Below are 13,550 nucleotides of genomic sequence, written 5' to 3' on the forward strand. Positions count from 1 at the left end.
CCAGTTTCTGGAGAGCAGACCCCACTCCCAGGAGACCTCAATACCTTTACCAGGATAGATTTCTCTTAACCCCAAGGCATATTGAAGTGTCATTACCTCTATGGAACCAGGGACCAACTGCCAGTAGGACATTCACTAGGGACAGACCATACTGAAACCATAGCAGGCACTTTCTACCAGGGTATGCTCCTTCAGTGTCCTCTCCTAGCAAAGACAGAAACAAGGACCTGGATGGATGTGGACACCAAGTAGGAAAAGGCAGAAGGGAGGGGAATGAGTGAGAAGAAGCCAGTCAGAAGTGTGGCAAGAAGCTGATCACCAGGGCAGGGAGCTGGGGCCAGATCCATTGGAATCCTTGAGGGTCTGCAGTGGACACCTCAGAACTGTCCTAAATGTCAGGCTATCCCCTCTCCACCCAGTTAAGAACATTCCTCAGGACTCCACTTCCCTGTTTTCCGGGTTCCACTGGCAGCTCTGAAGCCACGCTGAGCCAGATGACAGCCCTGAACTGGGAAGGTGTTAGAGGGCCTGCCTTTTGGCACCCTGGTAGGGATCTCCCAACATAAGCTGAGGGGCTGTGACCCAGACATCAAAATAATCTGCCCATAAGACTCAGCCCAGGTCTGGCCCAATGGGTGCAAATTTTGGTATTCCACTCACTAGTCACCAGGCCCAATCTGTATAACCAACTGGGAAGCCCTGCAAGACTCTTCTAAGACAATGCAGCCAGGCACACAACATTGAGACTTCTGAAAGTTCATTGAGAAACCAAAAGAAATCCAAGGCTCTGTATGCTCAAGGGTGAAATGGCTCAGAAATGTGCAAAACCCTGGGAACAATCCTCAGAATTCCTATTCCCTCCCCCAAAAAAGTTTTTAACTAAAAAATAAGTTCTGAGAGTTAAAAAAATCTAAAACTAGGACATTGAATGAAATAATTTTTTAAATGATTATTTGGCTAAGCACTGGTGGCTCTAGCCTATAATCTAAGCTACTCAGGCAGCTGAGTTCTGGAGGATGGAGGTTCAAAGCCAGCCCAACAAGACGAGCCCATGAAACTCCATTTCTAATTAACCAACAAAAATCCAGATAGAAGGTGTGGCTCAAGTAGTAGAATGCTAACTATGAGCAAAAGACCAAGCATATAAGAGAACCAGGGAACTGAAACTGAATGTACCTAAAAAGTAATATTCTGAGTGAAATGAGGCGGACAGAGGAAGACAAATCTTCCACAATCCCCTTTCTGTGTGGGATCTTTCAAGAAGAAGAGAGGCTGAATCCATCAACACAGGAGTAGAGAGTGGAAAGGACTACAGAGAAGGGAAGGGGGTCGATGTTGGTCAACGGGACAGAGATACAGTGAGGACATTAAATCCATTCTGGATGTCATAAATGTCCCTGGAAATTTTCTGAGAAAGTAGATTCAAATGTTCTCATCACAAAAAAACATTAAAAATGTTTACTGGGTGAAGGGATGGATATGTTGGCCATGCGTGTGTCTTAAATATAAAGATATTTTATTTGTCAGTCATGATATAACTGGTGTGAAAATTGCCTTCCTGGCCCAGGATTTTAGCCTAGTGGTAGAGTGCTTGCTTAGCGTGCATGAAGATCTGGGTTCGATTCTTTGGTACCACGTACATAGCAAAAAGCCAGAAGTGGTGCTGAGGCTCAAGTGGTAGAGCTCTAGCCTTGAGAAAGTCCAAAGACAGTACTCAGGCCCTGAGTTCAATCCCAGGACTGGCAAAAAAATAAAAGAAGATTGCCTTTCTATGCCTTATCTAGAAAAGGGACTTAGAATGAGGTCCGGGAATGTATTCCTGCTTTCCACACCAAATGCCCTAGTTCCATCCCCAATATGAACAAAATTAATTAAATAATCTTTTTGAATGAAATCTTTGTTCTAGATGCCAACAAAGTAGGCACCATATATTGGTACTCAATTATTTTTGCATTGCTGAGCAGGACTGATGATATATTTGTAGAACTTGTACAAATTTGGAGGCAATGGCTGTAAGGAGCTAGCAATAGCTGGGAAATGGGGGAGGTTTGCCTAGCAGAATGCATGAGCTCAGCACACCCACTCCAGGACAGAATCTGTTCTGCTTATTGAGAACAAAGGCAAAACAGGGCAACAGCCTTCATTCAATCAGTGTCTCATAGTGTCCACCAGTGTCCTCCAGATTTGGGGGGCCTTTTATCTCCACCATTTAAAAATGAATTTTCAGCCAGGTGCTGGTGGCTTACACCTGTAATTCTAGCTTCTTAGGATGCTGAGGTCTGAGGATCACAGTTCAAAGTCAGCTTGGACAAGAAACTCTGTGAGACTCTGATTTCCAATTAACCACCAAAAAGCTGCAAGTGGAGCTGTGGCTCAAGTGGTAGACCACTAGCTCTGAGCAAAAAAAAAATGCAGAGATGGTACTCAGGTCTTGGCTCAAGTTCCAGGACCTGTACATAATATTAATTATTGCTATTATTATTATTATTATAGAGCTGTGGAACTTAGTGGTAGAACACGTGCCTAGTGTGCATGAGACTGATCCCTGGCACAGTGCATTAGTAAATGAAATCAAATAGTTAAATAATAAGAGAAATCAATTTCTTCTCCAAAACACAGAAATGAGTTTTCAAAAGTATCAGATGTTTAAAACTAGGGATGTGAATATCCTTGAAAGCAAGTAAGGATTTCAAAAGAAAGGAAGTAAGAAATAGCTGCAAATATATTGGGATTCTTTTTATAGTCCTGGAGTGTAAAGATGTTAATTAAAGGAATCTCAGAACCTGAGAGGATCTGAGAAAGGAAGAAGTGGAGGTATAAGTGTAGGTGTTGTTTCATTAGGTACACAACAACAACCAAAAAGGCAATTGCATGAGTTATTTGAAACTCTTGTCAAGATCTTAGTAATTCTTGTTAAAAGACAAAACAACAACAACAAAAAAAAAAACCATTCAAAGTGCAAAGTGTAGGAGACCAACTTAATGAAAATGAAAATCTTCCATGCCAGTAAAGAACCTGCTAATACTGAAAAATATACACTAGCACATCAAGGGGCCTGAGTGAGCACGGGAGAAGGTCTTCCAGGCATTTGGTCCCTTCAAGAGCCACAATCACAAAGTGTAAGTGTGGCACAAGAGATAGAATGCTAGCCAAGGGAAAAGGCCAAGGGAAAGCATGAGACCGTGAATTCAAGCTCCAGTACCACACAGACACACACAGAAAGAGAGAGAGAGAGAGAGAGAGAGAGAGAGAGAGAGAGAGAGAGAGAGAGAGAGAGAGAGGGGGGGGGAGGAGCAGGTTTATCCATCTCTCATAGGTAAAAAATGTAATGAAAATGCACAATGAGCCTAAACGGTCTCCACAACCTAGTTGTGTTGTGTATTTCAGCTCCCTTGTCCCCCAACATACAGTGAATAATAACCAGTTTCTCCCCTTCCTGAGGACCCTGCTGTGCCCACGATATACAGGTTCTCTAGCCCTCCTCTGCTAGCAAGCTGACATTTCAAGTTACACTTGGTGAGGGAGGGCAGAATTGAGGAGACACTTAAGCAAATGGCTCACCCTCATTTGGCTAGTGAGTAGGGGCATGGGGCCTTGAACTCATCCTAGGTCGAGACTTTCACTTTATGTCATCCAAAACTATGCACAGAAGCATCAGCTGGACTTAAAACATGCTCAAGGGAATCTAGCCAGACCACACAGGGCCTGGCACATTCTGTCTTCGTTCTCAGACTCTGACTCCCATGCTCTGGTGGCTGGGACTCATCAAGTGTTTCGTGCACACTAGAAATCACATCCTTGAGTTGTGGATTGCAAAAACCCATTCCATCAAACAAAACAAGGAACAACTCTTGCTTACTCTGAGCCAAGTAGCCATGTATCACATAGCAATGTTTCAGCCAATCAGAAACCATATATAATAATATGATGGTGTCCACAGGATTATATCATCTAGTGATTATACCCTCTATGATGTTTGCCCAATGATGTTTGCATAGCAAAAGATGTACTTCTCAGATCACCTTCAAGATGTTTAGTGTGAAACAGGACTATCTGGCACCCACCATGAATATGTATGCACGCTATGTTTGCATATTTACGTGTTATATTTGTGAAGTACCAAGAACTGACCAAGGAAAGAAAAGATAGGTATGGGGCCGGAAGTTTGGCCTAGTAATAGAGTGCCTGCCTACCATGCAAAAAGACCCGGGTTCGATTTCTCGGTACCACATACATAGGAAAAGCCAGAAGTGGTACAGTGGCTCAGGGTAGAACACTAGCCTTGAGGAAAGCCCAAGGACAGTGCTCAGGCCCTGATCTCAAACCTGGGACTGGCCAAAAATAAAAAAAGAAAAAAGAAAAAAAAGAAAAGAAAAGATAGGTATGTTGAAACCCTGGACCTTAAGTCAAGAGCTACTCTAACAGTGAATCTCCTCTCCTCTGTCCAGTGAGTAGTTCAATCCCTGATTGCTGTGGAGAGGTGCGTTCATGCACATGTGCCTGCATGCATGTGTGTTGGGGAGGCATGAGTGCACGTGTCTGCTCCAGTTCTGAAGCTTGAACTCAGAGCCTGGGTGCTGTCCCTTCCCTTTTTTGCTCAAGGCTAGCACTCAGCCATAGCTGTACTTCTAGCTTTATGGTGATTAATTAGAGATCAGAGTATCATGAACTTTCCTGCCATGAGCCTCAGATCTCAGCCTCCTGAGTAGCTGGAATCACAGCCATAAGCCACCAATGCCATGTTTGTGGAGACGTTTTATTTTTTTTCTTTTTTCTTTTTACATTTTTTATTGTAATTAGTAAAAGGATTACATGATATTTGCCAGATAGAAGGTGCATTAATTCACATACATTGATACCCTTTCACATGTCTTGGTACCCCCCCACACCACCCACCCATCTTGGTTTTCCCCCCTTCCCTTTCAAATTTCAAATAACCAAATACAAATAAATTCAATATATCAGATAACAAAGTGAGATACTATAACAATATGGGATAACCAAGGGACAGCAAAGGAGATGAGAGACAACATAGTACATTAAGGACAACAATCATTCGTTATACGGCTTTTGTTTCAATATCCTGGAGGTCCTTTCAATTAACTTCATACTATATGGCCTTATGTATCAAGATTTTGCTCTATTGCAGATCTCTGCTAGTAGAGCCCAAGGTTTCTACTGATTATGACGAATGAGGGAAACCATTGAGCCTAAGTTCCTTTAAGTCTGGCTTACTTCACTTAATATGATTTTTTCTAAGTCTTTCCATTTCCTAACAAATGGGGTGATGTCATTCTTTCTGACAGCAGCATAGAATTCCATTGTGTACAAATACCACAACTTGTTGATCCACTCATCAACTGAGGGACATCTAGGTTGGTTCCATATCTTTGCTATGGTGAATAGTGCTGCAATGAACATTGTTGTGCTAGTGGATTTAGTATGCCCTTGTTTCTGGATGGTTGGGTAAATGCCAAGTAGTGGAATTGCTGGGTCATAGGGGAGTTCTATGTTTAGCCTTTTGAGGCACTGCCACACTCTTTCCATAGTGGTTGACTGAGTTTGCACTCCCACCAACAGTGTAGTAGTGATCCCTCCTGGCCACATCCCCTCCAGCATCTGTTATTATTCGTTTTCCTGATCCTGGCCATTCTAACTGGAGTGAGGTGGAATCTTAGAGTTGTTTTGATTTGCATTTCTTTTATGACCAGAGATGCTGAGCATTTCTTCATGTGTCTATAGGCCATTTTTGTTTCTTCTTCAGAGAAGACTCTCTTTAAGTCTTTGGCCCATTTTTTAATGGGATGGTTGTTACTTTGGAGATTAGTTTTGGAGTGATTCAATTTTTTGAGTTGTTGATATATTTTAGATATGAGGCCTTTGTCCGTTGTTTGGTTGGTGAAGATCTTCTCCCACTTGTGGAGACGTTTTAAAAGGGAACTTATCCTCATGCTTTCAGTTCACTCAATTTTGACAGCTGCTTCTATAAGAGCCGTGCTGCTGCTGGTGCAAAACCCATTTGAATAGGGACAGTTTAAATGTTTCCAAATACTTTCTTAGCAGTATGGAAAGCCAAGTGTTGGACAAGGCAGGAAGCCACTGTATCATCAAAAGAGCTTGGTGCTGGACCCCATCAATAAATAACCAAGGGTTTATTTCTTTTCCACACCTGTCCAGTTACCCCATCAATACTCTGACTAGCTTGCTCTTTAATCCAGTGTTATCCCAGGCCCCACCCTTCCAGCAGGTTGAAAGGGTGAATTAGAGCATGAATAAAATGGATTAGCAGACCTGTGTCCTGACCCAGGCTCTACTCATTCAACAGCTTCATTCAACCACCCTGCACCCTGCACCATAGCACAGGGAGTTATGAATACAAGAAGCCAGAATTCTGTAAAAGACACAGCCCCAGAAAGCAGTGATTTACATTCTCAGGTGGCCAGTGACTTAAAAGACTCCTCACATATCATTCATGTGCATTGCTGTATACAGCACCCCGCAGAGCTCTGTCTACTAGTATGGACTGCTTAGTGGATTTGTTAATAGCAAAATATTTATCAGGTACTTAGCATGGGCCCGCTGCTGGTGCATAATGATCCTGTGAGGTGTATGTCACTATTGCTCCATTTACTGATCAGAAAACTGGAGCCCAGGAGAAGTCAAGTCATTTGCTGGAGTTACGAGGAAGATCGTCAGTCTTTCCCTTCAGATGGTCGGACGCCAGAGTCCAGTATTAGCCACTGTGGTGCTAAGTTCATGGAGCAGGGGAATCAGAAAGCAATAGCTAACGAGGAGCTAGTAAGGTTCTTCCCTTTGCTGACTTCAATAGTGGCATGAGTAACCCGCCCACGATTTCACCTCCTTCCCCATCCTTATGGGTGGGGGGACAGACATGGAGGGACTGAGGGCAAACCAATTCTGTATTCACCATAGACACCATGTTGAAAATAAACTATACAACTTGTGCATGAGGATGTGAGGGAAAAACTAGGAGAGGGTGAGGGAAGGGATAACTTTGTCCAAAAGGAAATGTACTCATTACCTTATATAACTGCTAGCCCTCTGTACATTACCTTTATATTAATAAAACCATTAAATGATTTCAGATTATATAACTATATATACACACACATATACATATATATATATATATATATCACTCCTAAAATCTCACATCAAGACTTTCCTCTGACCACAATAGCTCAAACGCATTTGTACATATGGCCACACAGGATGAGACTAAACAAAATAAACTCTAGGATACGGTAACAAGAGCTTTACCTTTGTGATTGCTCTTAATGTACTATGTGAAGTTATTTCTTTTCTCTTTTTTTCCCTTATGGTTAATCTCATGTGGTTGCCGTATCTGACTTTGTCACCTGGTATATTAAATATGTTTGAAGCATGGAAGGGAAGGAGAAAAACAAGATGATTGAGAAGGGGCGGAGGGAAGGGAAGGGGGACAAAGACATGAGAAGGGGTATCAATGTTCAAGAAGTAATGCACCTACCACCTGACAAATGTAACTGTAACATCTCTACACATTACCCCAACAACAAAATACAATTTAAAAAAAAAAAAAGACTTTACTATCTGGCTCCCCAGTGCTTGAGAAATTCCATTCAACTGACTCGAACTCTTATTCCAAATTCCAGGTTCATAAATTGGATTGCTTTCAAGGACAGTTTATTAACTATTTCCCTGAACTAAAGCCGTCTCATCATGGCACCCACATGTGCTATTTTTTCACCAGGTTCCTCCACCTTGATAAATAGCACTTCCTTCAGCTAGATGTGTGGGTCGCAGTGCTCTCTGGCTCTTGGTCTCCATACCATTGCCGTCCTGGTTCCGAATGCCATGCTCCCATCAGTGTTTCTCTACCTCCACCTTCACCAGTCCATTTCCCACCAGTCCTTCCCTTCCCCTTTCTGCTCTTCCTCTATTCCCCACACCACAGAGGTCTCTGTAAAACACAAGGAAGGGATTTTACAGGAGCCTGTAACACTTTCTGCATGATGGTGGGAACAGAAACCCAAACTCCTACCCCGCCCTCAGTGTGCTGAAATATCTATGCCCCTCCATTTATCCACACTTTCCCAGTATGTTTCAGTTTGCTTCAGCAAACTCATTTTCCACTGGGCCTTCCACCTTCCAAACTTTATCCACATCAGGGCCTCTGTCTGTACTCTGCTGCCCTAAAATTTTCTCTCAGTTGTTGAAGATAGTTGGTGGATTAGCCATGGGACTTTCCTCTTAGTTTCTTGCTTTCTTCTTCCTTCTTGCCTTATTTCCAGCCTTCCCTTTTTCCTTTTCTTCCTTTCTTCCTTCTTTCTTCCCTTCTCTCTCCATCACCTGCCCTCCCACCCTCATTTCTTTTTTTGTTATTTTTTTTCTTCTTTTCCTTCTTCCTTTGGATCAAACCCAGGGCCTCCTCACACGTGCAAGGCAATCACTCCACCACTGAGCTACATCCATGGCTTAGCTCCAAAGTCCTCTCCTTACAGATGCCTTTCCTGGACCCACCATCCTGTCACATACTGTGTCCCTGGGTGCTAGTGCTGACAGATGCTTACCAAGTGCTTTCCAAATGCTATTATTCCTGGTCTATGTGGATAAACTCTCAAGTCCTAACAATGCCGTGAGGAGGGCACTGTGTTTGCATTAGAATGACTGAAAAACAAAGAACCCAAGACTAAAGACAACATGTGTGCCTGAGTCTGAGATCAAATAGTTATGAGACCCTGTCTTGTAATTTCATTCTGTGCAGCCCAGCTCCAGCCCCAACTTCACATCTTTTCTCATTTCTTTTAAATACCTTTTACAACCTAGATACTCTTTTTAGTTGTTTCAGTATTATCAGTCTGTTTTGTAGAAAGTTAACAATGTGTACCCACCTCCCCAGTGCCTGCCAAGTGGTAGGAGAGCAATAAAAGATGTATTCACATAAATGAAATGAAGAGTCTGTTGGGATCAAGAAACTAAAGCATTTTTGTCCATGGCTATTGATTATGGCGCTCTAGTGTCCACAGTTGTCATCTGTCAGCACAGATAATGAGAAACTGTTTTAGTTTTTAAATGATTAAATAACAGTATCTATGCTTCATGTTTTTCAGAGCAAATTTACTATGCAGGTCCTATCAATAATCTTGGTGCGATTATTCCACCGGTAAGATCGTGATTTTCTGTTTTGTGTTATTTATTGTTTTGAACAGTTTATTTCTTGAAAGAGGAGAGAAACAAAAGGAAAAATGAAAAAGAAGAAAAGCAAAAGGAATGAAATAGTTTAAAACATTTCTGAGTGCTGGTGGCTCACCCCTGTAATCCCAGCTAGTTGAGTGGCTAAGATTTGAGGATAGTGGTTCAAAGCCAGCCCAAGAAAGAAAGTCTCTGAGACTCTTATCTCCAATTAACCACCAAAGTGGTAGAGCACTAGCCTTAAACAAACGAGCTCGGGGACAGCACTCCTGAGTTCAAGCCCCACAACCAAAACAATACATTTCTGTGTTGACATTTAAGAAAACACTTTCTAGCCAGGTTTAGTAGCATATGATTGTAATCTCAGCACCCAATTAGGTGAGACTGGGGCAGAAAAATCTCAAGTTCAAGATTTGCCTGGACTATATAGCAAGACTTTAGCTAAGCTGGACCCTGGTATGCCTTTAATCCTAGCTATTCAGGAGCCTGAGCTCTGAGGACTGAGGTTCCAAACCAGCCTGGGCAGAAAAGTCCATGAGACTCTGATCTCTGATAAACTACCAAAAAAGCCAGAAGTAGAATTGTGGCTCCAGTGTTAGAACACTAGCTTTGAGCAAAGGAAACTCAATGACAGTGCCCAGGCCCTGAGTTCAAGCCCCAGGACCATCCCCAAACAAAACTAAAACCAAAGGTGAGTTGTGGTTCAAGTGGTAGAATGCCAGCCTTGATTGAAAAAGCTAAGATACAGCACCAAATGCCTATCTTCAACCCCTAGTACTGGCACACACCACACACACACACACACACACACACACACACACACACACACACACGCGCGCGTGCACTTATTTAAGCAATGGAGAGAAATGACAAAACTCTTAAATCATTACTATATAGCGGGCACTTACATGTTTGATTTTAGCATCTGATGTGTCACTGAACCTTCAAGAATCCTCCAGGAACAAAACCCACTAAGAACTGAGCTGTTGCCAGGCACCGGTGGCTCATGCCTGTGGTTCTAGCTACTCAGCAGGCTGAGATGTGAGGAGCATTGTTCAAAGCAAGCCCAGACAAGAAAGTCTGTAAGATTCTTATCTCCAATAAACTACACAGAAAAAGCCAAAAGTAGAACTGTGTCTCAAGTAGTGGAGCGTTAGCCTTGAGCCAAAGAAGCTCAGAGCTTGGTGTTGTCTCAAATCTATAAACCTTGCTACTCAGGAGGCTGGGATCTGAGTATCACTGCGGCCTAAGGGAGAAAGTCTTACAGACTCTTATCTCCTATTCACCACTAGGGAAAGGGAGGTAGAACTGTGGCTCAAAATGATAGATTTCTAGCCTGGAGCGAGAGAGCTCAGGGGATAGCACCCAAGTCCTGAGTTCAAGCCCCAGAACTCACAAAAAAAGAACCAGGTTGCTGGGTCTTATCCACAGAACCTCTGATGTCCACCTCTCCACACGCCTGGGGTGCTGGTGGTGTGTGTAGGAGGCAGTAGACAGACTGGGAGCTATGCTTGGGAAGACTGGCCATCAAATAATGGCCCCCCTTTCACCACACTTACATTTACTCCCAAACTGTGTCTTGGTCAAATCTAAGTTGTTCTAACTGCAAAGCAAAGAATGAGTAATTCCTAAAGAATGAAGATTTGACCCACATTCTGGAGGCTGGAAGGTTCAAGGTCAAGGGGCCATATCAGTTGAGGGGCTTTCAGATGACATCGCTGCAGAGTTCCAAGGAAGCCCAAGATATCAAAGGACACAGGAGAGAACACAGAAAACAGAGCAAACCAGATTTTATAACAAGCTCTGCTGTCCAGAAAATCCCCTGGCCCATTAAACTATGGGTGCATGGACAAGTTTATCCACTCAGGAGGGCTCCAATCTGATGACCTAATGCATTCATAAAGGCTCTGTTTGGTCCAGCCTCTTAATAAGGCCTCTGGGGATTTGATTTTCAACACATTTTTAGATGACAACCTTCCAAACCTGGCAGGTTTCCACCAAGTAAACAAAAGGCTTGCATCCTGAGTATTTGCTGGTAGGACTTAGAGCTGAGACTCATTCCTTTTCATGAAAAATGAGAGTTAAGAAATATCTGGGTTCGGGCCACTCTGACATTTTCAGTGTGCAACTATGGGAAGAATTTGATGAAATACATAAAAAGGATTGTAAAAAAAAAAGCAATAATTTACAAGGTTTTCTTTTCTTTTCCACTTCTTCTCAGGCATCCACAACCTAAAGGAAGTTCAGAGTGTCTTTCTTTCTTCAACTGAGTTTTGTCTCAGGGATTTATTTCATTCCCATCCCAATCTCTGAGTTGCTAAGTTGCCATCATTTCAGCCATCATCTCAGTGGCCATCTTGGATTTCTACTCACTTTCTCAAAGTCTCAATGAGACTTTTCAGCCTCCCCTCTCTGGAATTCATCAGAAATTTCTCCTGGGGCTTTTAAGTGTAATACAAAAGTCTTATAAGAGAAGAAAACCCAGTCTTTTCTTCGCTTTTAGGACATGGAACCTAAAACTTTTAATATTGAATACGTTTTTTTTTTTAAATAATGGATTGAATTCAGGGCTTATCCTGTAGCTTTTTCACTCAAGGTTGGCAATCTACCACTTGAGCCATGGCCCCATTTTCCAATTTTTGCTGGTTAATTGAAGATGAGTTTCTTAAATTTGTCTTTCTAGGCTGATTTTGAATTGAAATCTTCAGATCTCAGCCTCTGACTGAAGAGCTACAGTCAAGAGCCACAGAGTCTGGCTTGAGTTTTTTGTTTTTTCTTTTTTGTTTTTTTTGTTCTGGTTTTAAAAGACATAGCCACATATTACTCTCCAACCAAACCCCAGCAAAAGGCTCTGGCTATCCTAGTTGTTCAGAGTAGAAGCTTTGGAATCACCTTTAGCCCATCTCTATCTTCTCCACACAGTAAATCCTATTAGCTCATCTTTCACATTCTATCCAGAGTCTCACCCTTCTCCCCAGCCCCCAAGTCATCCCTATCTCTAACCTCCATCCTACCTCCTGGCTTTGCCTTCAACCAGCTACAAGATATCCTATTAACACTTATTATCCTAACTCCACTACCTAACTCCATCAGTTTCCACTCCTCCAGGAATATGTACTCATTAGAGATGCAATTGTCTTTCAATCAACTGTTGACTTCATGGATGCTAAACCCTTGGGTGTGGAGGGATGATTGTACTTAGTAGATGGTTGATTTAGTATTTAGTAGATGGTTGAATCATGTTCCTAATACTTTACCTGTGGCCCTTTCAGGGAGAATATCAGGTCTTGCTGGAATTATACAATGAAAAACGTTCCACCGTGGCGTGTGCCAATGTAACTGCTATCTGCTCCTGACTGGTTTGGAAACTCAATCTCATGGGAACTCCAGGACCCCCATCCTCACCCACTCTGTAAGAACCAGCAGTGACAGAAAGTGGAATGCAACAGCCGAAGTCCACTCTAGGATCATGTGACACCAGGCTGTGTGAATGTGATGAGGCCCTGGAATGATCCACTTCTTGAGACACTCTGAGTGGTCTCACCAACTTTCAGAATGTCTTCTCACCTCAGGTGCACATTCATTTCACTCTTTAAGAGTCTCTCCCCTCCATTTCCCAGAATAAAATCAGGTGTCCCACAACTGTGTCCATTGCCTGTACAAACAATTTTAGTTCTGTGCTGTGGTTAGAGCCATTCCCTCCAGACACATGTGCCCACAAGCAGAGCAGTTCTAGCAAGGTCAAGAGGGTGGCAGCATTTCAAAAATTAAAGGGATGATGATGTCATTGCTGCTGCTCCTGGACAATGTCTATGCCCTTGAACTGGAGGGGGTGTTGATAACAGAGACCCCACACACTCATTTTACCTTCATCTGACATTCATTTGCCCATCATTCTGACAGATACTAGGAAGATCAAGTCCATAATTAGTTTGGCCCTAATGGTTTAACCAGTGGGATATGTGACCTCACAAAGAGAAGGAGTAAGAGGGATAAAAAGGAATCAGGTCCCCAAAATCCCCTTCAAGGACATGCCAATTACCTAAAGCCCACCCCTCGGCCTAACTCTTAAAGACTTCATCAGTTCCCAATGATCAAGCTTTTAACAATGTGTCTTCAGGGGAACATTCAAGATCTAAACCCCCAAAATATGATTATACCTGACAACTGTATGTGATGACACTAATTCCTTCCTTTTTTCTTTCCTTCCTTTCTTGCCTTTCTTCTCTCCCTTCCTTCTTTCCTTCCTTCCTTCCTTCCTTTCAGGAGTTACTACTAAATGTTACCTGTGAGGTACTATGCCTTTAGGATTATCAGGGAGCAAAATAGACTCTATCCCTGCCTCCACAGAACTA

General features: G+C 42.6%; 1 protein-coding gene across 1 annotated transcript in view; it reads left to right on the forward strand.

Annotated features, from left to right (window-relative positions):
- Nucleotides 1-12,746, forward strand: part of Ly86 (lymphocyte antigen 86) — a 57,665-nt gene extending 44,919 nt beyond the window's left edge. Inside the window, exons 4-5 of the mRNA XM_090355427.1 lie at nt 9,114-9,166; nt 12,468-12,746. Coding sequence (XP_090211553.1) covers nt 9,114-9,166; nt 12,468-12,551 — 137 coding nt within the window. The 3' untranslated portion in view covers nt 12,552-12,746. The remainder of the gene's footprint in view (nt 1-9,113; nt 9,167-12,467) is intronic.
- The last annotated feature ends 804 nt before the right edge of the window (nt 12,747-13,550 follow it).

Source organism: Megascapheus bottae, chromosome 22 (assembly GCF_031878675.1).
Source record: "Megascapheus bottae isolate mThoBot1 chromosome 22, mThoBot2.hap1, whole genome shotgun sequence".
Classification (NCBI taxonomy): domain Eukaryota; kingdom Metazoa; phylum Chordata; class Mammalia; order Rodentia; family Geomyidae; genus Megascapheus; species Megascapheus bottae.